Source organism: Engraulis encrasicolus, chromosome 9 (assembly GCF_034702125.1).
Source record: "Engraulis encrasicolus isolate BLACKSEA-1 chromosome 9, IST_EnEncr_1.0, whole genome shotgun sequence".
Classification (NCBI taxonomy): Eukaryota; Metazoa; Chordata; class Actinopteri; order Clupeiformes; family Engraulidae; genus Engraulis; species Engraulis encrasicolus.
The window spans coordinates 44,970,261-44,997,005 of NC_085865.1; the positions used below are offsets into that span (position 1 = coordinate 44,970,261).

A 26,745-nucleotide genomic window follows, 5' to 3' on the forward strand; every position below is an offset into this window, starting at 1 on the left:
TGTGTGCCCTGTGAAAAATATGTGCCAGGTAATGTCTCTCACCCCTGCCACCCAAACCCACACACTCGGACACTAGGCCTCTCTTCCCGCAGGCCTGACTCAGCGATCTACTGCCGCTGATTGAGCAGCAGCATCCCCAGGGCTGACTCAGCAATCTACTGTTGATTGAGCGCCCTGGATGAACCTGGCAGAGGGCTGAGGAGTGGGAAGGAGGAGTGGAAAGGAGGGATGGAGGGTTAGTCTTGGAGGAGAGCTCTGCGGTTTTTGGCCAGCCAGCCTAGATTGACTACCGCTGTGTCTCCCCCCAGAGCCTGTATTGCTCTGAACGCTACTATTTCCACTGGCTGCGTTGGCGTCTCGCCATACACTGGCCCGTGCCCACGTCGTCCCCCCCAAAACAAGAATTAACTGTTTTAGCAAATATCCTGTATACACTACATATTGAGCAAGAAAATGAAGCGTGAGGTCTGACCTACCTTTATACCTTTACCTCAGTTCCCAGTTCCCTTTCGCTAGAAAAAAATACTTCAGTTTTAAATGTGCATGTCATCCAAATATATTTGGATGTGAAGAGCCCTTATCCTCAGTTTATCTCTGTCATCAAACTGTTACTGTAACGGAGGGATTGTGAGTCTGTGATAGAAAACGGCTGTGGTAAAAGCGGTAAGCAGTTTACAGCGCACTGACTTGACTGCTGACAGAAACGGGGGGTTAAAGATAGGCTGCATTTGCAACAGCCAAAGCAGTGAATGGGGATGGGTGGTGTTTGTGACTGGATGGTTTGACGCCGGGCAGGTTCGATATTCGCCTGGCAAATTAGGAAAATAAGCGCAGAGAACATCTGGTACAAATTGCTATGTCTATCAATATTTCGGTGCACACAAGGTCCAGTGAATGCTATATGCAAAATATATCCTCCAAAAATTCCAAACAAGGAAGATAACCGGAAACTTAGGAGCATTGTCCACTTAAACATTGAAATATTCTCTTTAGAGATAATGATTTAGCTTTTTCACATCTTCTTTGAACCTAAGACCAAAACAAGCACAAACGCAGTTCGGTCTGGCTCTCGCTTGTGTTGTTTAAATTTGTCCGGAGTGCTGAATTTTGAACCCAGTCTGGTCTGGTTCCGCTAAATCATCCCTGGCTTTGACAACAGGAACTGGAATACACTTGCATGTGGACATCTCCACACTACTCCCAGATGAGAACCTAAGAGATGAACTGCTTTTCAAGCACTTCCAAGATCACAGAAACCGCATGAAAATCAGTTTTCCAAAAGTCTTCTTTTACATCCTTTATTTGGTTCATCTAGCTCATTTTGCAAACGTATTTACCTATACGACTAAAAACTTAAAGATACATTTCCTTGTTCATAAAGCAAAATATCTGACTGCGCCTTGGCTGAACATTAAAGCCTAATGAGAATATCTAATCATTTAATCATAATGCCCTTTAAAAATGAGAGCTTAGCTCTTTGAAACTGAACTACTGTTTCAAGCCTTCTGGAAGCAATTCTACAATAATAACTAGTGGTGGGCCGTTATCGGCGTTAACGTGCTGCGATAATGTGAGACTCTTGTCGCGCGATAAAGAAAATATCGCACGTTAATCTATTCTCAAAATATGGGTTTTGGTATGCACATCACCATAGCGTTCCGTTGACAGACGCTTTCAGACTGCGCTCCAGTCGCTTTCTCCTCTCCACCTGTTGCTTCAGCAGACCTGCTAAATATGAACAGTTGCATGCTGAAAACATTAATCCCTCTGCCGTGGTAGTTGTTGTTTGAGTGCTTTTTCATAAGTGGTAGACTAAAGAGATGTTATTGTTTGAGGTGAAGCATAGAGACATTATTGTGTGTGAGTAGCCTACCAGCCCGACATAGCCTACATTTCCTCTCGCATTGCATGGAACACATAAACAACTTCCAGAAATCTTGCCTGTGCCATAATTGCAAATTATTCCGTGCGATATGCATTTTGAAGATTGTCAAACTGAAACTGCCAATACTCTCGCTGAATGTTTGTGTTGCATTCGCGCATTTGCGACTGAGTGAGATATTCTCATGTCAGACGGTAATAAACCTCGCGGTTGTCGCGCTTGATTTTTTTTCTTGCAAACTGAATTAATTTCGAGTTGTAACTCCTCTGGCATTCTAACTCTGAGAAAAACTGTCAGGTTTAGGCCAAATTGCCGTGGGCCAGTGCTGTTGGAATATCCAGTAGCCTGCCTCTGCTGAGGGCTGCTGAGTTTACTGTGCGCAGAGCTCCTCCCTCTCTTAAAGGAGCCGCTGCTCTTTTTAACAGACAGTGGCAGATTCTCTCTCTCTCTCTCTCTCTCTCTCTCTCTCTCTCTCTCTCTCTCTCTCTCTCTCTCTCTCTCTCTCTCTCTCTCTCTCTTAGAAATGCTGAATTGTTGAGTTCATTTTGTTTAAATAGCCTAAATGTTTGATAGATTTATCTGTATTTGCCTCTACAACTTATAGCGCCGTTCATTTTGAAATTTCAGTATCTTATAACTGTAAATGCTTCCTATTGGACACACTTTGCACATATTGCAGTGCGTTTTTTTTTCATCACCAAGTATCAACATGACCATTTTTTGAAGATGAGATGCATTTTGGAAAAAAAAAGATGAGCTCTGTTCTAATGCACCATCTGTCTTAAGAAACTCCAAGGGTTTTTTCGGCATTATTTCGCTAGCGCGCCATTTCTGAATGAGCCATTTTGATATAGATTAATCTAGATTAATCTAGATTAATTTCAGAATTACAGTGAGATTAATCTAGATCAAAAAAATTAATCTATGCCCACCCCTAATAATAACTTTTTTCATGATGAAGACATTACCATCTCAAGCCAATGAATCATCCATGGCTTTCAGGTGCCAAGTCATTAGGCCTGTGTGTGTGTATGCGCGTGTGTGCGTGCGTGCGTGCGTGTGTGTGTGTGCGTGTGTGTGTGTGTGTGGTGTGCGTGTGTGCTTGCCTGCATACGCTAGGCCTGGCACAAGTTACACATTATACAACACAAGTAACCTCCCCAGTGGCAGGAAACTTTAAAACCCTTTTCCGAAGTTCTGCTTTAAATTATAAGCACACTTGAACGCCGGCCATGGTAGCCATCTTGGCCCAGCTTACCAGTCCGGGCCCATCTCCCAAATAAAGGTAGATATGACTCGTCTGGCCCACACACAGCAGCGCTATTGTTTGGACCAAACTTACGGGCCAATTGGGCCGCTACAGCCAGTGTTGCCAGGTTGGGCGGTTACCCGCCCAATTGGGCTACTTGGGATGGCTGTCTGCGGGAAAAAACTGAAAAAATTGGCCATTTGGCGTTTCTTTCTGCAGTTTTATGCCCATGGAAATCAATGCAATTTGTTGAAATTGGGCGGAATGTAGCGCATTTTGGCGGTTTTTGAAAACCTTTTGGACGGGATTTGATCAGACTCATCTGGCAACACTGCTTACAGCACGGGCCCCTCCTGTGCTGTGGCCCTCTGTGGTGCATTGTGGGAATGGGATGGTTTCCAGCACACGGGCTGTATAGGCGATTATCAACATTTACTGCCTCAGCGAATGTGCTGCCCTGTGCTCGTTGGAGGCCGGGACGGGAGGGAGGCTATGTTGCGTGCGCTACTGCAGTTGCTAATCATGAGGTTGGCTTGTGGACGGTTGCGGTGCCATTTCTTTGTGTCTGGTGTTTCGCCGGTTCAGCTAAAACTACATGTGTGCTAATGGCATAGCTCTAACTGTATTCCACACACAGTTGGCAGCTAGGGAGGCTAATTGTAAGCTAAACAAGAGGAAGTGGCCGTGGATTTTTTAACATTAACTTTTAACAGCTTAATCAGGGTGAGCGGGAAACAGGGATTAGCGGTCCAAGCAAGCTGTTTGGCTCAAGACAAGTCGCCAAATAGGTTTGATAATGAAAGAGGGATGGGAGGAGAGGAGAGGAGAGAATGAGAGATGATGGAAGAGGAGAGGAGAGGAGGAGAGTGGAACTGAAATGGGAGAATGGGACTGAAAGTGAAGAAAGTTGTTCTCTGGGGTGACAAGGGAGAAAAGTTTCTATAAAATGCTCATAGAGGAACAAGAACTGAGAGAGAGACAGAGAGAGAGAGAGAGAGAGAGGAGAACGTGTTCCTTTGAAGTGTCCATGCAGAGGAGAGACTACAGCATAGTGAAGTGGAGAAATGAAGTGAGTGAGTGAGTGTCTGTTGGGCCCATGATAGTAAAGCCTACTACTGCTGGAATGAAGCTAGTGGCACAAACTGCACACACATGGAAACAATAAACCTCCATATTTATCTGCTTTATGAACTGTCTATTCACAAAATAGCTATTGTTGTCATGGAGAACATGTAGTATGCACATAGAAACCCACATGGAAAAACATTCAGATGAAATGCTGCTCGATATTCTAATTGCGGCACCCTTCCCTTCTAAACACTTTGGGTGCTCTGATGAATGGACTACTGTGCATACTATGTGCTGAACGGCAGACACACACACACACACAAACACACACACACACACACACACACACACACACACACACACACACACACACACACACACACACACACACACACACACACACACACACACACACACACACACACACACACACGCACACACACTGGATGACCCGGACACATCTTCCTCGTAAGCGGGGGAAGCAAGGCCTTTGGCTTGGCTTCAGAATACCAGTGTATCAGAGCACACAGAAGCGTTTTTCTACAAAGCATGCACACACACACACACACACACACACACACACACACACACACACACACACACACACACACACACACACACACACACACACACACACACACAGAGAGAGAGAGAGAGAGAGAGAGAGAGAGAGAGAGAGAGAGAGAGAGAGAGAGAGAGAGAGAGAGAGAGAGAGAGAGGGAGAGAGAGACTGGAAACACAGACGTCACCATCCACCATCCACAACATCTTGACTTGTTTTGACCCTTGAGAGCTGTCTAACGGTGAAGAGCACACAGCTGTACAGTACACCCAAACAATCAGTAGCATTCTGTTTGACCAGCACTGCTGTCCAATCAACCAATTCATGCATTCATACTTATGTTCCCGCTTGTTCGTCAATCTATCTATCTATTATTCTTCCATCTATTTATCTACCTACCCATCTTTTTTTTTCAAAGATATTTTTTGGTCTTTTATGACTATTTGTGATAGTACAGTGCGAGAGAGATAGGAAACGAGTGGGGATAGAGAGACAGGGATGGATCTGCAAATTACCCAGGCTGGAATCAAACCCGAGTCGCCAGTGTAGAAACCCAGTGCCCTACTGTTAGAGCCACGGTAAGGGCCATACCTATCTTTCCTATGACTGCACAGCCGTGGGCTGTCCAATCCAAACCATGACGAATGGCCCCAGTGACCCCGGCGCTACACCCTGTCCTGGAGTTGGCAGAGTGCAGCACATGAAGACAAGATTGCACAAGCTTTCATCAGTTCCACATGCAACTCAATATGAGCTGTCCTGTCCAGGTCAGTTCATTCCAGGCACATCTTTGGTTTGACTACATGGTTTTGCAATCTCGTTGTAGATATTGTTGCAGTACATGATAAAAGCTTGAGCTCTTCAGACGGAAGAGCCTGCACAAAAATGAAAGATAGGAGCCCTTATTGATGCAGCCCTTATTTATTGAGGGGAAACATTTTTTTTTGGCTCAGACGTCAGGTGGCGCAATATCATGTAGTGCCCATCAATTCATTAGTAATTGGTGGTGGTTGACAGGCTGCAATGAATATGCTTCTTAGATAGCCCACTAAAAACAAACAAATAAAAAACCCATACAACAGTGTCACTGGCTGTTATTGTGCTGCCTTGACGTGTGGTACTGCTGAAACGCCACTAACCCTTATGTAGCCCTTATTTATTTATTTATTACCTATATACTGTATTTATTTATACAGTGGTGCTCATATGTTTACATACCCCAGCAGAATATACGCTTTCTCTGCGATTTCTCACAAAATATGAAGGATTACACAAAACCTTTTTTTTCACTCATTGCTAGTGACTGGCTTAAGACATTTATTAGCAATATTCTGTGTTTACTCTTTCAAAAGCATGATCACAACCCAAACTACCTTAATGACCCTGTTCAAAAGTTTGCATACCCTAGTTTCTGATGCTGAATATGGCCCTGTTTAATATCAAGGACCGCTCAAAATTGTTTGTGGTAGTTGTGGATAAGGCTCTTAATGTTCTCAGATGACAAAACAGCACATTCTTCCTGGCAGAATGGTTGTTTCCTATTTATATTATTTATTATTATCATATTTATTTTATATGGGTTTTCTTTTTTGCTTTCCCCTGACTGCGCAACCCTGGCTGCGCACAACTCAACCTCTGATTGTTGGAAACCGCTGTCTGTCAAAAAATTAGCTCACGTGGTTGGCTGCCAGTATCTTGCACCTCCTCACAACTTGTTCACAACATGTTTATAAACAAAAAAAACACTGTATTTATTGTTTGTTCGTTTTGTTTGCTTGTTTGTTTGTTTGTTTTTGATTTACACTCCCCCACCTGTGGTGCTAAAGAGGCCCTGGAAGTCTGCTCACCAGACAGTCTTGAGTGGGGTGCACAGACTAGTCTGTTTGTTGTGTTAGTGGACCGCAAATGAAGCGCCTCTTTCAGCTTTTATCAGGTGCTAGTTGCTTTTCCATGAGGAAGTCCAGTAAAAGGCTCACCACAAAGATTCTGTACAAGCTGTTAACGGCGCTCCAAATGAGAGGGCGCGAGGCTGAGAACGCTGCGGCCTTTGCAGGTGGTGAAAACATAAAAGCAACACACGCAAACTCCCCACGCGCACACCCGACCACTAGGGGTGTGCAAAATAATCGTCGCATCGATGCATCGCGATACTTACTCTCACGATACAATGCATCGATTCATGACAAGGTATCGTGATACTTATTTTCTCAATATACTGCATGGATTCATGACAATTGATTATTTGATAACAATAAAATTTGATTTGCCACAGGTTATTTTGTTCAGTAGAGAATAGGTAATATTTCTGTTGTGAGGTAAGCTCTTTCCCAGATGATAGAATGCTTAAATAGAATGAACTGACTTAAGAAAGCTACACAGCAACTGACAAATAAGCTGTATTTTACACATTTACTGAAGTAAATATCGCAATGCATCACAGTAGTACATGAATCGCAATGCATCGTGATAGAATCGCATCGTGGCATGTGTATCGTGATGCGCATCGAATCGTGAACCCTTTGCCAATACCCACCCCTACCGACCACTCACTCACACACTCAGACAGGTAAGGCTGCACATACAAGGGTGCACGCACACACGCACGCACGCGCACACTCTCTTTCTCTCTTTCTCTCTCTCTCTCTCTTTCTTTCTCTCTCTCTCACACACACACACACACACTCAAGGCTCATACTGTACAAGGGTGCAAAAACACACTATTTCTCTCTCACCCATCAGCAAGCACACGAAAACAGAAGCAGAGAGTGTGGCAGAGAGCAGAGAGACAAACACAGGCACGCACGCACAGAGATACAGTACACACACACACACACACACACACACACACACACACACACACACACACACACACACACACACACACACACACACACACACACACGCACGCACACACACACACACACACACCAAAACTTCCCTCTCCCCCTATCTCTGATGATAAATTAAATCCTCTGACTCTGCTGGTTGTTGTCTCTATTATTACAGGGCAGGTGGAGCCCAGAGCCCCTCAGCATGGCACAAGAGGGGGGAAACCCAGCGGCGCGCGGCGCTCTGTAAATTCCAACCGCGTGCCTGTGCAGGCAGGAAGCCCCTCAGGTCCACTTCCTGTCCAGCTCAGTGACACACTGACTGAACAGACACCCCTCTCATCCAGCGCTGGCCCAAGAGCAGAGGTCTGACTGAGACCTGCCACTCAAAGGAGGTATTGGAAAAATGGCCTGCATGGCTGTTTTTCAACCACTGGTAGGTGGTGTATCATCTGACTTGATATAACTACAGGGTGTGATACGCGTTTGCAAAGGGAGAATTTGTTTTCAATTATCCGTTATTGTAAGGGGTGTGATATCCAACTTGGGAATGTTGAGGTTCCATGGAATATACTGTGGGATAGCAAGCGAGTAACTTACTGTGCTAATCTCGGAATTGATCGCTTGGCACATTGTATGGAACAGAGATACTGGAGTGGCTGTGATCTTCATGGACACTGTACAAGTCATGACAGTACTGCACAAGTTCATGTCACTGTGACCAAAAAGAAAGAGGGATCCAAGTGATTCCAATCCAAATTTCCTTTCAGTAGACTGCAAGGCAATGGTATTTCTTTCCAGAGACAGTTTAACGGCAAAACTATGAGATCAGTCGCCATGGAAGTGTCTACTCTTTTATTGGAAGAGCAGTCCAAGCAACGTTTTCAACATTTTGTTATGAGTGTCACAAACCCAAGAACCAATCATGGTCTTAAAGATCACACATTGCAACTCATGACACACATTCACATAAAGCTCTTTGATTAGTTCTGCATCAAAAACACACTGTCACAAACCCCCTTGATAGTGGACCACCTCTGTACCAAAACAACAACAAGATCAATCATTCCATTGGAGAAGTGTGATGTAATCGGTTTCAAACTCTAGTAATCAGTTTCAAACTCTAGTATAACAGCACTATTAAAAACATATGAAAAATGTCTGTGTGGGACTCAAAAAGCGCTGTCTCCAAGATGCAGTTTCAGCTGAGCAGGGCCTGGGTCCATCAAAATAAAACACAGGCAGACATATTCCCTGGCACACAGTGAAGACAAGACACACACACAGAGAGAGAGAGAGAGAGAGAGAGAGAGAGAGAGAGAGAGAGAGAGAGAGAGAGAGAGAGAGAGAGAGAGAGAGAGAGAGAGAGAGATATTCACTGCCACGCAATGAGTTTAAGTCAGCCCAAACAGCTGTGCTCTGTCACACAGGAGCAGCAAGAGCCTCTCAGAACTTCACTTCCTGTTTTCACTTCTCCCATCGCTATGGCTACCATTATGACGACGATGCTGCTGCTGCTGATGATGATGATGATGTTGATGTTCCTCATCATTATTCTGAAGTGACCTTTGATCCCTGAACAGCAGCCTCTCCAGGGGTGCATCCCAATATGTGACCTTGCCTCCTCCACTTGCCTCCTCCACTTGCTTCTCGTCATGATGACATCGATGACATCACTGACAACAGCATTATATTTCAATATCTTGCAAAAGCTCAATTGTGAAGTCTTTTTCTCATTTGCAATTGGGATGGTGAATGAAAAACAGTCCATCAAAAGTTGTTGTGGCAAGGCTGACAGCTTTGAAACTTTATTGTTTTGTCCACGGAGGCGGGGCCAGGAGGCGGGGCGAGGCCACAAGCACAAGTGGAGGATGCAAGGTCGCATATTGGGATGCACCCCAGCATGCCTTATGAAAACACCACTCCTCCTCAGTCAGGAGGGGCGCCCCTCTGTTGCGGGGCGTTTATGTTTGGACATTCCTACGGTGAGCGCACAACAGGAGAGGAGCGCACTTGTGGAGACGTGGGCAACAAAACACAGACTCTGTTGCTGTCCAACATGCTTATAAGGACTCAGGAGGATCCCGCTGCTTAAATGCCTCTCGTCCTCCTCCTCCTCTTGGTGCCGAGCTCTAAACACTTGACCCCATTATTATTAAGGCAAGCCAAAAGTTTGAAGACAAACACAGACGCACAGTGCCGTGCGAGCCCACGGCACAGAAATGATCAAAGACGAATCCAAGTGCTGTCATGTACGTATACACTTTCTTGCTTAAGGGCGCCTCAGTCTTGTATGAAGCAGCAGACCTGTTTTTCTCCCATTGCTGCATGGACCTCTACATTAGATTAGATTCAACTTTGTTATTACATATGTATAAACACAGGGTAACGGAATGCAGTTTTAGCATTTAGCTTTCCCACTTCTGCAGATATCAAACTTGTGGCTGTTCGACTCCGAACCAAAGTCCAGCTCCTTCCACAGCTGCTTGAGATCAAAGACAGAACAGATCAGCAACACCACTCCCTAAACATACTCTCTGATTCAGTTGCAAGCACGTCTAGAGGACGGCGATTCATAATACCTCCTACAGAAAGACCATCAGCACGTCTTGACTTAACGACTCTTGAGTCAGCAGAGTGGAGTGACTATGACTTCGCAGTGTACATACCAGACCGGCTGTAGGTCTGGAGATGTAAATGCAGTGGTGTGTAGTGGTGTGAGGAGAAGAGAGTTGACAGGTCGAATGAGTTCATTAAATATAGTCAGCAGTCTCCTCTCGCTCCCTTTCCTTCTCTCTTCTCTTCTCTCCTCGCCCGAACTCATTCTTAGTCTTTCTCTGCCCTTTTCTCGCTCTTGCTCTCTCTCTTGCTCTCTCTCTCTCTCTCTCTCTCTCTCTCTCTCTCTCTCTCTCTCTCTCTCTCACACACACACACACACACACACACACACACACACACACACACACACACACACATCACAGCCTCGCCCTCCCTCCGCCTACCTCTGTCTTTTCCTCTCCTCTCTCTCATCATTCTCTCTCCATCCAGCCCTTTCTCTTCTTCTCAACACCACTATATCTGCCAGCTTTCTGTTATTACCCCTTTTAGACAAAATTTCCAAAAAACAACTCACCATGGGAACCATTCTATCTACTTTATCCCTTTTCTCTGTCTTGCTCTCTATCCCAACTCTATCTCTCTTTCTTATCCCAACTCCATCTCTCTCCAAAAACTCTCTGTTGTTCCCCCTTGTAAAATCCAGGTTTCCAAAAGCCCACCTCACCCTGGGAAACATTTACCCTGCATGGTCCAGGAGCGTCACCAGCCTCGCCCTGATGCCAAGTATGACCAATGGCCTTCTGGTGGCGGTGGAAAACAGGCTGACATTGCTGCTGCTGCTGCTGCTGGTCGACAGCTGGTCATTATTTCCCACTGAAAAGCCCTTTTTCCCCCACTCCATTCGCCCTGGCAATAAAGCACTATAAAGACACCACCGAACGTTGCTGCATCACGAGATGAATTGGATGCGACAGTACAGTTTGTTGATCTGTTTTAGCTACACATAGAGGAGGCTGTTCATTTAAAAGGACAACTCACTTCGCATGCTTGTTACAATATTTATTCGAAAGAGCTTCCAGAGAAAAATAGATGCTGGCTCAGGCCAGGGGAATGAATCATTTTCCATAAACTAATACCTCTATTCCCTCCCACACCAAACGCCCTTGCCGCGGCAACACAGGCGTGTTTGGAGAAAGCGATGCCTCGTGTCTGAGGATCTTGTTTGAACACATTGAAGCACTTCCCCTCCATGGCTCTGTGTCCACCGTTTAATATTTTCCAGCTTACTGGGGCACAAATATTTTGTTGCAGGCAAAACAAGACTTCCATTTTGAATTGAGACCTTTCTTCGGCCCTTTAGTTTCTATTTTGGCCAAAAACTCTCTCATTAATCCCCTAGTTGTGAATGTTGGGCTGACAGTTGGGCTGACCTCCCTAGTGACAGGCATACTATTACATAACACAAGTCACCTGGGGTCATATTGCATGGTCAAGAGTCAGTCTTGAATCTTCAACCTTTCGTTTGGGAGGGAGACCCTCTGCTGAAGTCAGGTTTATACAAGGTAAGTCAGTAGCACATCATGAGGGAGGATTTCTAATGTTACACGCCTGAGCTCTACTAGCTTCTATGTGCCTGTGATATACACCAATGCCTCCTCCAATATACCTTATACTGACAGGTGCTGGAGCCAAGGAGACATGTGTGACCAATCACCTTCGAGAGTGCATGACTGGGCTGAACCTCATTGGCTGAGATCTGGCCTAGATCAAGACTTGGCTCCCCCCAGCTGCTTTTTGACATAGAACACTCTTCATCTGCAGCCACCCTTGCACAAACACACCAACTCCCCACCCCCAACTCCCCAACACAAACAACAATCAGAGAGCCTTGCTTAGGTCAACGTCAATGAGCAAAGAAGTTGCTCCAGTTTTCCCCAATTGTTACAATAAGGGATCTAATTGGTTCTCATTAGTTCCGCCAAGGATCTCCAGCCTAGAAATGGTCCTGGTCCAAAACTGACATGAGTAAGCAGTTCTTCTGACCAGCAACATCCAGATGGTCCGGCACCATTGGAAACACAGGACGCCACACTCCCAAGCTGGGACCAATGGCTGCGGTCCACCGAGTCCACCAAGCGCTCTAATCACAGCCATGCAAACCAGGCTGAGGCCAAGGCCACTCGTGATGTCAGCTGGCCACAGGGGGTGTCGGCAATCAGACCGGGATCAAATCCGGTTATGATCAATGTTAGTTTGGTGCTGACTTCATCTTCATGGCAAAAGCAGTGCCATAGGCAAGGACATGTTACTTTCAAACAGCAAACAGCAAACAGTCCTCCCTCATGTGTGGACAGACATGCCCTGTTGAACCCTCAGCTCTGTGACCAGTTAATCTCATGTACCAACATCAAGACCAATGGTATGACTATTGAAGTACACAGCATCAATGACATATAATGCCAACATGGTGTCAATTACATATAGTACACATGGCAGAATGCTTCTCTGATGTATACCCAAAGGTAATGTGGGATCAACAACATACATGACTGAACACAGAATAAGTCTTTGTATGTAGTGAGCAGTCCTGAGGGCTGAATTTGAGTCTGCTTTCACTGTCATCTTGACCTTGAAAACACTGTTGTGCTGGGATCCACACTGATTAGTATCAAAACAGTGTGGCAGTTGGAAATGGTAGTGGGTTTGATTCACAAAGAGCGATGGAAATCATTTTGTTTTATTGCATTCTGTTTTATTGCATTACTTCTTCGACTGGGCCCCGTACCTCATAAACAAGACTCGATAGCTCTCTTTGGCTGCATTCACAGTGTGCTCAACTTTACAATTACAAAATTACTCCCTGTGCAAGTTAGGTTTTATGACAAAATTGCTACACTTAGCACAGTCAACTCATAACATGACCATGTCATTATGGCTAATTACGTAAATTAGGTGTCATGGCATAAGTTTATTGCACATAGATATGTTTTAAATAGACACACAAGGGACCTCTTCCTGATGCATCCAAATGCAGTTATGACAGTAAATTAGCAAGGGATTGTGGGAATGTGAGTCAGACGTCCTGTGGTTTGCCTAGATGCTTTGGCTATAAAACGCCACATCCCCTTCGCAATTTACAATCAGCAGAGCATATATTTCAGAGGATGTGGGGAGTCAGTCCAGTTGACCTTGAGTATTTCTGACTTTATGTGTGTGTGTGTGGCAATGCTTCATGGCCAGACAGGTGTTTGTTCAGGCTGATAAGAGTGGATATTGCATTAATCCAAGTCCCTCTAAAGTCCGGCCAAACCAAACCCTGATAGCATCAACAAGAGTCCATCAAAAAAAAAAAGTTTTGCTGACATCTGTGAAAAGGAGGAGACTGTAGGAGCCTTCTCATTCTGGTCATTCACAAATTATGTGCATTTCCATTTTCATTTCTGTAGCAACAATGTAGGCCTACAGCATTTCATGTTTCCCAAAACACTTGAACTTGAGACTTTTCCATTTCGCACTTTGAATGTCAGCAGCACAAGCCATCATTTGTTTCATTTATGCACTCGGTCACATACTGTTACTGTGGTTTGTATGGAAATGGCTGTGACACAGAAAGTCCATGTAGAGGGCAGGGAAGCCTTCGCCAGGAGAAATACAGCCTGAGAGCTTTGGGAACGTTACTGCATTTCACCCCTGTTTCCAGTCCACCCCACAATCAGCAGTCATTCGTCAGTGTTTGGTTCACACACAACTGGCAAGCCGCCAGGCCTCTGTAAAATATGTCTTGTCAGAGAGCGAGGCATCGCTGGCTGCAGTGCCTCTCCAAATATATTAAAGTTCACAAGCCTGTTTGTTATGGGGGCGCGCAGCGGCTAGGCCGACGGAGAACAAGTACCTAGCCGGAACATAAGTGGAAAGACCTGGCAGAGAGCAATTACTTCACAGGGACGAAACAAAGCTGCTTCTGTGTCTGCCTTGTCATGATGTTATCTCCATTGGAAGGGACTGCCTCATGGTCCCCATCCTGCGCTCGTTCCCCAGAAAAAAGGCAATTCCCCAGATATTTCAACCAAGCTAGTCTATAAACACACTGAACTGTCAATCATTACGCGGTAATTGCCCTGCACCGAAAATATGCCCCCTTTGTAGTTCAGAGCTAGAGGTACTGACCCTGTCTGTCTGTCTGACAGGGCCATCCTCTCTGGCTGGGTAGTTAGCCGGCTCTGTCAGGTGCTTTGACGACCACGGCCAACGTGGACCCAGAGTTTCGAATGTCAGGCAATGAAAGGAATAAGCTTGTCTAAACAATAACAATGCACCTAGCTGATATTGGACAGGGGCCGCTGATTGGCACCGAGTGGCTTAATGAATCCGAAGAGAAACAAAACCTGTCTGGTCGCCAGATTTGAGTCAAAAGTACAGCGAATCACAGAAAGAAAGAAAGAAAGAAAGAAAGAAAGAAAGAAAGAAAGAAAGAAAGAAAGAAAGAAAGAAAGAAAGAAAGAAAGAAAGAAAGAAAGCGGCATCTCTTTGGGGCACTTGGCCAATTAGCCTCAGGTGACAGCATATCCACAATAATCTGCATGTAATCTTTGTCTCTGTCTCATTTTTAGAGGAGAGTAACACTTGACCCAGAAATCGTTCCCACAGGACAGTTGTGTCCACCACCCTGAAATAATTTGGACATTCAGCATCTGTCATCACAGTTGCGCTCTGGACGAGGCTATCCTGTGTACCAATTTTCAGTTGGAGACATTTTTCCTGCTGATATTTTACCTGAACTGCGTTAAAGCACCACTGACATTGGATTGCATGCATTATCTTGGGAAGGGGGCTTATTTGAGTGTCTTGAAATGAAATGGAATTCACACGCTTCATTTCATTCAAACTTAATCTTCAACTGAACGTCCATCAAAGTTATACAATTTCTGTCTCGCGCATATTTATCCACGCGCACAGACTATCCATGCAACCGTCCAACCACAAGCATCAAGTGGCCGCGCAGGCACAGCAAACTTTCAGTGACAGAATACTTTTAGCCACATAGCTAACCTGTCATGGGACATAAAGCCACAAACGTATTGATAAAGTTGTAACTTACCTTCCAGGAATGCAGTCGTCGGTTGGCAATACCACAGGAAGAGCGCGAAGGACCACAGACTGACACTGGTGATGGGAGAAATTTAGAGATGCGCAGATGATAAGAATGCTCAAACTTCACACAAAGTTTCAGCATGGAAACATTTTGGAAGAAAGTAAAACATAATTTACCGGGCCATCATGCTTGCAAAGTGATAGTAAATCCTCAAGGAAGTGGTGGTCTTCTTGTTGACACGAGTTAGCGGTGAGACGCGATGGAGCCCCGCTCTCTGCTGCCTCTCACTCACTTTCTCGCTTACGACAGCTCAGCCCCCTTCAGCTCCACTCACTTTCTCCGTCCTATTTCCCCTCGACTGCCCGCAGTTCCAAATGAGACAAAGGCAGCCTCAGTCCTCGTCAGGACTCAAACACACTGAAACCTGACTCCCCGTAGCCCCTCGCTGGACTACCGCTTTATCCAGCAGTCCACTCCACACGTAGATACCCCAAATTTAAATACCACCCCCCACCCGACCAAACACTCCCTCCAAGTCCAAGATTAGCGCTAAATGCACGTCTATGTAAGTCAGTAATGGCAACACTTTCTTGCGTAAAACCAAAACAAGACCACCTTCCATACTCAGCAGAAAGCTGTTCTTGCTTGTTAATGCAATTAGTGAATATATTAAGTAGGGCATAAAAGTCAAGGTCAAGTTCAGATACAGATGAAAGCCAAGCCACCCACAGGCAGAAACACACAACCAATTCATTTACGGACCATAACTGAAAGGTAAAATACATGTAGGCTGGATGATGGTGATGCAGATACAGACCAGATACACTGATTGTGAAAAGTAACAAGACAGGCAAACTTAACTTGGTCAAACTAAATGACAATACAAATGCACATTTAATTTAAGAAGTAGCACATGTAAGGTAGAAATTCAATTATATCATGACAATAGTTATTCAGATAAAAAAGATTATTGTACAAGGAATGTTGTTTATGGGCATTTTGCAGTATAGCCCATATAGCTTAATATGTCCCTGCTGTATGGGATTTTCACATCCTAGAGGAATGAAACCAATGTTCTCTCTCTTCTTACTGTAACATCCCCCGCCATCCCTACACACACACACGCACACACGCGCGCACGCACGCGTGCACGCACGCACACACACACTCCACACTCCAATGAGTGACTGGATGAGGCCAGACCCTGTCTCCCAGGGCAGATAGCGAAGTAAGAGGGGTGATGATAAAGCAATGTGAATGATTCATTCCTCGGCTAGAGAGGAAGACAGACAGCTATCTGTGCTCATCCAGGTGTTTCATCCGCCATGGCAAACAGACAGACAGACAGACAGACAGGTGTTTCATCTGCCATGCAAGACAGACAAACAGACAGGCAGACCGACAGACAGACAGTTAGACTGACACACAGACAGACGGGCAGACAGACAGAGAGATAGAGACAAAATCCTGACAATGCACCAGCAGACGGCCTGTGTCAATGTCAAAGACAAAGACATGCATGCCCTTCAAATGACAGACAAATTGGCACCACAGATAACTCAGGAATTTTTCAATGTTGTCTAGATTAAAGTTTTACTTCATTAAAACTGCATGCACAAGACAGCGACATTCAGTATAGCTTCTCTGAGGTCTAACAGATGTGTCTGATGTACTGTATGTCCCTTAAGTCAGACTTTTCCAATTAAATTCAAGAAAAAAGGAAACTAGGAAACAGATTTTAAGAGAGAAGAAGGAGGATAGAAAGGAAGAAGCAGAAGCACTTTCATGTCAAGAACTTCGTTAAAACTGAGCCGGAAAAAGTGACCCTGTCTGGAAAAACTGCATGACTCTTATCATTCCCATGTTACCCAGTGGGGATGGATCCAGACGGGGGCCTTTTGAGTCACAGCCCACCACACACACACACACACACACATACACACACACACACACACACACACACACACACACACACACACACACACGCGCACACACACACACACACACACACACACACACACACACACACATACACACACACACACACACGCACACCCCCACACACACACACACACACACACACACACACACACACACACACACACACACACACACACACACACACACACACACACACACACACACACACACACACACACAGAGGGAGAGTCATATGGGGCCATGTGTGTGATCAGCCAAGCGCTATGCAATAATCTGAAGGAGCAGAGCAGACCCACCACATATTAACCCTTTCTCTACCAGTCTGCCGCAGTCATGTGTGTGACAGGCAGTAGAGTGGTATGCAATAATCTGAAGGAGGCCGACAGACTGACTTCTTAACTCTTTCATTACCATAGTTTTTGAGATGAATGGCTCACTTTAAGTTTCATTCATGTGTTTTTATTATAATGTAATAATGTGGTATGCTATAATGATGATATTATGTATAATAACTTATCGGCAGTTCTCCTTGTCTTGCTGTGAGATCCTTCTACATCGACACACACTACATATATCAAAGAGACACAACAACCCTTCTGTTCATTCATGCAATGCGAGGGGTTAAATGCAGCAGTTGAATTTCACTGACTGCAATGTGAGCTGTGAGGTGTTGCATGTAGTGTACAATGACATATTGTACCACATGATGCTTTTTTTCTAGGTTGGAATATACCCTAACACTCATGAAGAGGGTTTAAAATTGAACCCGGGTCGCCAGTGGAGTAATGCAGTGCCCTACCATCAGGGCTGGACTGGGGGAGAAATAGGGCCCGGGCACTTTTGGCTTAAAGGGGCCCCTCATAATTAGCGGCGCAGAACTGACTCACCAGTGGGCCCCGCAGCCTCGTGGGCCCCTATTTTCAGAAATGTTATAAAAAAAAGGAAAAAAAGGGGGCCCACCGGGAAATGCCCGGTATGCCAGGTGGCCAGTCCAGCCATGCCTACCATAGGGCCATGGAGAGGTGTTTTGAATAAGAGGATTCTATTCACGGTGGGCTATGGTTAGTGAGTGTTAAAAGACCCTTGAGCAGTTAGTTGAGATATTGCCTGTGTGTTTTCATCTGATTAATAGTGTGCTTTGAGTTGAACTCACACTACAGTGCTACAGCATATAATGAACGGACTATAATGTGTGACTGACTTTGCGGCTTTGATGTTTTAAGCGGAGCAGTCCATCAGAGTAGAGAGAGAGAGAGAGAGAGAGAGAGTGTGTGTGTGTGTGTGTGTGTGTGTGTGTGTGTGTGTGTGTGTGTGTGTGTGTGTGTGTGTGTGTGTGTGTGTGTGTGTGTGTGTGTGAGTGTGTGTGTGTGTGTGTGTGTGTGTGCGCGCACGCGCTTACGCAGGATGAATTCTTTTGAGGTGATTGAGACAGAGGCTTCATCTGTGCAGTAAACGTGCCAGGACAGATTGTCTTGGTTAATGTGTCTTTAAAAGCACACTTTGTCTTGGTAAATGTGTCTTTAAAATCACTTGTTGCGTTGGTGAATGTGTTTATAAAGGCCACATAGCTTTGTGTGTGTGTGGTGTGTGTGTGTGTGTGTGTGTGTGCGTGCGTGCGTGCGTGTGTGTGTGTGTGTGTGTGGTGTGTGTGTGTGTGTGTGTGTGTGCGTGCGTGCGTGCGTGTGTGTGGCGTTTGCATGCGTGCGTGCGGGGGGCGTATGCGTGCATGCTTGCGTATGTGTGTGTGTGTGTGTGTGTGTGTTTTGTAGGAGGGGGCTTTTTATGCGCATGCGTTTGTTCGTACACATGCACGTGTGTATTGTGTGTGTGTGCATACGCGTGTGTGTGTGCGCATACGTGTGTGTGTGTGTGTGTGTGTGTGTGTGTGTGTGTGTGTGTGTGTGTGTGTGTGTGTGTGTGTGTGTGTGTGTGTGTGTGTGTGTGTGTGTGTGTGTGTGTGTGTGTGTGTGTGTGTGTCTTTAAAAGGGTAATTAATCCAGAGCTGCTGGTTGTGTGTGATGATGATGAGGGTTGCATTTAAGACCACACACAAGAGTAGAGTGGGGAATACCACAACTCAACACTGAGGTCAGTAAAGAGCGTAGACATCACAGACTATGACTTCAGAGTATGAGATCAGCAACACACTGCAGACAGCAGCCCTGTTTTAAAACATCACACTAAGCACGCATACACACATTCACATACAGTATACACAGAGAGACACACACACGCGCGCGCACACACACACGCACGCACGCACGCACGCACGCACGCACGCACGCACGCACGCACGCACACACACACACACACACACACACACACACACACACACACACACACACTCACACTAAGTCTGCTTACACACATTCACAGTAGATGCACACACACGAACACACATAACTGAATGCACATACTGTCCAAACATTCCTGTGTGGTTTTCCATGCTCAGTATGGAAGGTAGGAATAGAAAATGGGGGTATAGGAGGAAGAAGAAGAAGAAGAAGAAGAAGAAGAAGAAGAAGAAGAAGAAGAAGAAGAAGAAGAAGAAGAAGAAGAAGAAGAAGAAGAAGAAGAAGAAGATGATGATGACGAGGCGTGAAGATGATGAAGAGGAAGAGGCATTTGAGAAGGAAAATGAGGTAGAGGAAGAGAAGAAGGAGGAAGAAAAACGTAAAGCAAAATGGCTACAAAAAGTGTGAGGTAGAGAAGAGGAAAGGAGGGAAGGTAGGATGGTGTGTGTGTGTGTGTGTGTGTGTGTGTGTGTGTGTGTGTGTGTGTGTGTGTGTGTGTGTGTGTGTGTGTGTGTGTGTGTGTGTGTGTGTGTGTGTGTGAGTGCAGGGAAGCCGACAGGTGGGGACAAAGTGGTCTCTTGCCCTGGGCCCTGGGAGATAGGGGGCCCATAATTGGCTCCTCATTATATTGTGTGTATTGGATTTGGGGCCCTTTCAGATGACTATGTTCCAGGCCAAGCCAAAGCTGTCAGCACCCCTGTGTGTGTGTGTGTGTGTGTGTGTGTGTGTGTGTGTGTGTGTGTGTGTGTGTGTGTGTGTGTGTGTGTGTGTGTGTGTGTGTGTGTGTGTGTGTGTGTGTGTGTGTGTGTGTGTGTGTGTGTGTGTACTGCATAACATCATAACATGATGCACACAGAGTTTGATAAAGCTCTTCGGGAATTCCCCTAATCAGTCCCTGAGGTGCGCAAGAATCTGCCTTATCTGCCAAACGCTCTTATTTTGACAGCAAAACATTGGGCACATTTCCCACATTCTTGATATGTACCGGTAATTTACATGTGATACCATTGGTGTATTTAATGGCGATTGAATAATTGAAATAAATACATAATGTTCATAGAAAACGTGTGTTTTGGCCTGGCAAGATAGTTCAGAGCTGATGGATCACACTCTTACTTTCCTATTAAGAGATTTGCTTGATTTTATTTCATTACACAACAGCTGTGTTACCAATACTGACAAACAGAAAACATATTGAATCGAATTCAATTGGTGTGAGAAGATATCTGAACCAAAAAGCTTGGCAAATAAATAATGTGTCAGACGATTTTTGATCCGCATCTAGTGACTGCAGACATTGATGTCATCGCTTGAGCTGATAATTGGGCCACCATGCAGCATGAGTGAGGACTCGCAGGGCTGGACTAGCATACAGGGCATTTACCCGGTGGGCCGACAGCCATCAGGGGCCAATGCTTTTGATATTCACATTTTCCCTCAGAGACTGGCCACGATTACATGTGGCGGCCCATTGGTGCATCCTTAATATCCATAAAGGTTGGATCAGGCTTCACCCAACAAGTTTTTCTTCTTTTGAGAGTGCTGACCAAAATATTGAAAAACTGAAAAATGAGAAAAGGTCGCACCATGCATAGGTTCTTTATTATTACACAGACGTGTTTCCGTGTTCTGCCCGAAACGCGTTTGTGTAATAATAAAGAACCTGCATGGTGGTACCTTTTCTATTTTTTCTGCACCCTTAAATAGCAACTCCTGCCAATTTCAATGTGCTGTTGTATTGCTCACGCTACCCTTGACTTGTCAGTACCCGGTGACGCCGCAGTTTTTGGCCCAGCCCTTTCCGAGATATGAGCTATTCTAATGGGGGCAACTTTTGTTTACATTTAAAACAAATGAGCATAGGCCTGCTCCAAATATTTTCCCAAAAGGTATCGCTGTTTGCTAGCTGTCTGCTGATGTTGCATAACCTTTTGGATGTTTTTGAGAATAAATAAAAATGTTTTTTTGAAATGTAGAATAGCTCATATCTCGAAAAAGGCTGAGCCAAAAAATGTGGAGTCAATGGGTACTGACAAGTCAAGGGTAGCGTGAGCAATACAACAGCACATTGAAATTGACAGGAGTTGCCCTTTAATATACAGTGGACTGAGCCCATCATTATTGTAGTATGGGGAGTGAGGGGCTGGTCTATGCCAAAAATGCCCGGCCGGTTTGTGGTCCCGGACCGGTTTGTGTCCAGTCCAGTCCTGCCCTGGTGAGGAGATCCAGTGCAGTGGAGGCCCGAAACATGTCTGTTCACACTGCGGTTGTAGTGCATTGTATGTGTTGGACTAAGCTAGCCTGCCGCACCTCTCAAAAAAGCCAAATTCATAGCGAGATGAATGTGAAGTGATAACAGTAAGCCAATAGGCCGTGATGTTTCTCTCAAGACACCACTATTGTCATTCTCATAATAAATTAACAGAAACAATTTATGAAACATTTAATTTCTCTACATTTAGTAGCATGGAGAAATACAGTTTAATGCTGTGCATAGAGTAACTACAGAAATCCTAACCCCGTGTTAAATAACGTAATTTTATTAGATACTTTGCTACTACACTTTACTGTGTTCAGCAATATAAAATATAAAATGCAACAAACTTAATATGTATGCTTTATACATACAGATTATAGAGGGATTTAAGACTTGTTACACAGTACTGCAGGGCTGCTGACAGCTTAGCCCGTGCCCAGGACAAAGTCATCTGAAAAGGCCCCCTACCCAATATATAAAATGTAATGAGGACCCAATTACGGTTTCCAAATGACACCCTGTTTACCTTTATTCCCATTGTAGAAATGAATCGATATTGCTCACCTGGGCATCAATGGATATTGCCCACCTGGGCATCAGTGCCCACCTGGGAAACTCCCATTGCCATTGTGACATAGCACTCACGCTCCACAGCACAGTGGTCACTGCACACAACAAAACTGCACATCACCTGTGCAAAGGGTACAAACCTGTGCAAAGGGGGAGCCCCAAATGGCCAGCATACATAGCATAATGATAAGGTTTCAGTATTTCAGCCATTAAGACTCAGAGAGAGGAATTAATTTTGTCATCATAGTTGAAAAATAATTTTATAAAAGGTAGACAGTCTTTGGTGTTGGTCCAATCATCATCTCAGGTCTGGCGTGAGCGGATCCAATAGAGCCTGCAGGTACCGGACCTTTAACCCATTTGGCAGGTAGGCTGGCCTGGTGGTGGGGATGGAGGAGGAGATCTTGAGCAAACCAAATTTAGGGCAGCAAGAAAGGTGAGTTAAACATGTCATTATAAAGGAAATGGTGGCCGCTGATTGGCTCTGCAAAGTGACTGAGCACATGGCATTTGAGTCATTTCAGGCAGAACTACTGCTGGCTTACATACTTGTGACTGAATGATAGGCTATAATTGTCAGGTACCAGACATGAAAATCTCCTTTTTCCCTTCTCCTTAACATTCTACCATGTGGACCACAGTGGGTAATTCCCCATCTCCTGTGTAGTGTGTGTGTCATGCAAACAAATTCAAACGACTTTCAGCCACTCAGCACATTTCTTAAAAAGAGAGCTTCCTACAACAAAACCACGAGGGAACTGGTGGGCCAGCATAACACAGACAGCCAGACCTATTCAATTAAGCCATCATTTCACCACAGCAACCACATCAGAATGGATGTGGTGACATATGCATGTTTTTTTTCTGCCTGAAGTGGCCTTGTATGAGAGACCTCATTCGCCCCTTCTGGGTCTGACAAACAAACAGCACAAACCCACCCTCCTCAAGAGCGTTCGTCGGTAGGTGAAATTTGGGGGAAACTAAATGTTGTCGTGAGTGTTTTGGGAGTTCCCATAGCAATGGGGGTTGAAGCAAATAAATAATGAGTTTGATCAGAGTGGGGAACGGGGATGGAGGCGGACTGTGTTGGAGGTGGGAGAGAAGGCGAGAGAAAAATGTGTGTTTGTGTGTTGTGTGTTTGAGTGTGTGAGATTTAGTTTGTGTGTGTGTGTGTGTGTGTGTGTGTGTGTGTGTGTGTGTGTGTGTGTGTGTGCGTGTGCATGTGTACGTGTGTGTGTGTGTGTGCGTGCGTGCGTGTGTGTGTGTGTGTGTGTGTGTGTGTGGGCTGCTGACTGATTAAAAGGGATCCCAAAGCTTCCCATGAGTCAGCAGGGCAGCTGGGAGGAGAACGGAGCTGCAGCAGTGTGGACACTGAGAAAGCAGACAGCTCTACACTGTAAAAACTACAACTTGACATTGTTCAAGTTACTAGATTTTTTGAGCCCCCCAACCATGAAATTGGCAAAGCCAACCTCTACTTTCTCAAGTTGAGTTATTTCAACTCACTTTTGTATGTTTTTGATGAAAAGTTGATCTTATATGAGATGCTGAGTTGATGTGGTATACAAATTCTAGTTGATGCCTAGAATGGATAAAGTCAAGTAATGGAATTGTATACAAAGTGTAGTGGATGCCTAGAATGGATAAGGTCAAGTAATCTACAGTAAAAAATAAAAGTTGGCTTCAAGTCAAAATTTCAAGGCAACTTTCTGCACAGAGTTTTTAAGTTACAAGTTTCAACTTTCAACTTGAGGTTTTGGAGTACTGATATTACAAAGTTGAATGAACTAACTTTACAAGGTTTTGCCAACTAAGTGTTAACTAAGCTGTGGCAATCTGCTGCAACAGGGCTACCTGGGGAGTTTTGCAGGGGCGCTTTATTTTAGAATGTAAACATCCAGCATTTTCCCCTGTGACAGGCTACAATGTCATTATGAAGCTGTGCTAAAACAGGCCAGGCAAATGTAAAATGTGGTAAAATAGGTAAAGAGCATACTGTATGGTTTGATCTGCTATATTCTCTGCATCCATGAAACAATTCAGGACATCTTCATGAAACAGTTCACAACTTCTCCAAGACCAAGACCTGCTTCCATTCAATCATTCAATCAATCAGTCAATCCCATATCACTGCCTGCTCACCTGAATGCTAAGGGCTGTCATGGCATGATTCAATTACTGCCTGCAGCTGCCACATGCGTGATCACTCTTGTCACATGGTTCATTTGCACCAGTATTTAAACCAGGACTCTCATACTGTTCTTGTATATCTGTGCTTACAAAAGCTCTCTTGCTTTTGAAAGCATTGGCTGGCCGACTGGCTTGCTGGCTTGCTGGCTGGCCTGCTGGCTGTTAGGCCTGCTGGCTGTTAGCAATGCTGGCTGCTAGTAATGCTGGCTGTTAGCAATGCTATGGTTTGGCTGCCCCCGTAGTGGTAGACAATTGCATTGCCATCCCATTCACTTGGGGACCCATGATAATGTAAATATGAAATGGATAACCTCAAGCACTTAGTTGATACAACCTTATAAGATTAGTTGAATAGATCCTCTAACTTGAATCGGTTAGTTGATGTAACCTTGTAAGGTTTGTTGAATAATCAAACTGTTAGTTGGTAAAACCTTGTAAACTTAATCGACTCAACTAAGTAATAGCAGTGCTCCGAAACCTAAAGTTATAAGTTGAGACTTATAACTTAAAAACTCAGTGCAGACAGTTGCCTTGAAAATGTGAGTTGAAACCAGCTTTTATTTTTTACAGTGTACCGAACTCTTAAAGTTAATAGACCAGGGCCCGGTTGCACAAAACACCTTAAGTTAAGTATTTCCCTTAAAGTCTGAGTTAAGGGTCCCCTAAGTGAAAGTCAGTTGCACAAACACCCTTAAAATTTCCCCTTAAGTTTTCCTTAAGGGTTTCCCCTTAAATATTTAAGAGTTTCCCTTAAAGTTAAGAAATCCCTTAAAGTTCTTTAAAATCGTTGCACAAAAGACCTTAACAACCAAGTTAAGGGAAAATATCTGAGGGACCGATATCGTCGCCTTAAGTCAGACATGGCTGAGTTTATGCACATTCAGCAACGTGATCAACGGATTCAAATAAGAGTTTTCCGCGACCGGGAGAACCCAATGGATAGGCACGCTTACCGACGAACCGTTAATTATTAATTATAGCCTAGATTTGATAGACAATCCATGAATTATCCGACCATCTCGAATTGGACCATGCTACAGGAGTTGTGCTCTCCCTGCCGTCTTGCAGCTGATGATTGCGCCAGGCACGGCGCCAGAAAATCAGCTTTGGATGGGCCAGAACATTTTTGGGTGGCACTTCATTAGACCTATAACATCAAGTCCTCATAACAAAACGTCTAATTTTTACTCGAATATGTGCGTATATTCAGTGTTTCCTCATTGTGAAGATTCTCGGATGAAGTTATGGCCGCGGGTTAGGGTAGCCTAGCCCATTCATTAATTTCCTCCCTCGTCCATTGTCCCACCATCACCAAATGTTTTATTGCCCTCAAACCCCACATTTATTTTGCTAACATGCATGAAGATGACAATGATCAATGATCCTCGCTGTGTTAATTATGACACTGGAGTTGTTTGGGAGTTGTTTTAGGAGCTCGAAAATGCAGGTGAGACACACGGCACTTCTCCAGTGCTTGCGCCATAGCCTATTATTATAATTCTTATAATTCGCATTACCGCTTGACACTTCCAAAACAACGCGGAAGAAACTAAAGATAAATGGAATGATATCACAAATACAAAATAATGCATGGGGAGTAGAGCCCACGTCTGCTAAGAGAAGAGAGGAGAACGTTTGGAGCGGTGCTTAATTTGTAAAGAGGGAGGTCGCGGAGCGCGGAGTGGCTCCGGTGAAGAGAGGCGGGCGGGGCACATGTTGCGAACAACGCTATGCTCAGGTGCTGCCTGCGATAGGCCTATCCCAAGCACCCGGCTCATGTAGGCTATGCATGCAAGAAGATGTCATTTCAACCGCAACAATGCGACGATCAGAGCACACAATCACACTTTGAACCACTCAAACACATAGCCTATGCACGCACACAACTGTTGGAGCACAGTATTCCATAACCAGACATCTGGTTCGACAATTAAGCCATGGACATATGGTGTTGTTCCTTCCTCGCTTGGACCGCAAGGTTTAAAAAAAAAAAAAAAAGACCTCCCCCACTGTCCTCTTCACCATATTTCTCGAGTTTATGGTCGCGGTGATCTCTTCCCATTGTTGCTGCTTCTTCGCGGCCGTTATTAATGAGGGTTGAATTTGCTTTTTATTATGTTTTTTTCTTTTGTTAAATTCCTCTAATAATACCACTTTCTCTTCCTCTGACCAGTTTGGCTTTCTAGCCTTACCATTGTCCATGTTTAGGCCTATAGATAAATAGCTACAGAATGGTTAACGATGTTTTGAGAA

At 44.8% G+C, this 26,745-nt stretch overlaps 1 protein-coding gene across 1 annotated transcript in view; it reads right to left on the reverse strand.

The window, feature by feature from the left end:
* Window positions 1-15,701, reverse strand: part of col15a1a (collagen, type XV, alpha 1a) — a 157,434-nt gene extending 141,733 nt beyond the window's left edge. The window contains exons 1-2 of the mRNA XM_063206312.1: window positions 15,417-15,701; window positions 15,247-15,311 (exon numbers count right to left, since the gene is read on the reverse strand). Of these exons, the coding sequence (XP_063062382.1) occupies window positions 15,247-15,311; window positions 15,417-15,427 (76 nt within the window). The 5' untranslated portion in view covers window positions 15,428-15,701. The remainder of the gene's footprint in view (window positions 1-15,246; window positions 15,312-15,416) is intronic.
* Between the last annotated feature and the right edge of the window lie 11,044 nt (window positions 15,702-26,745).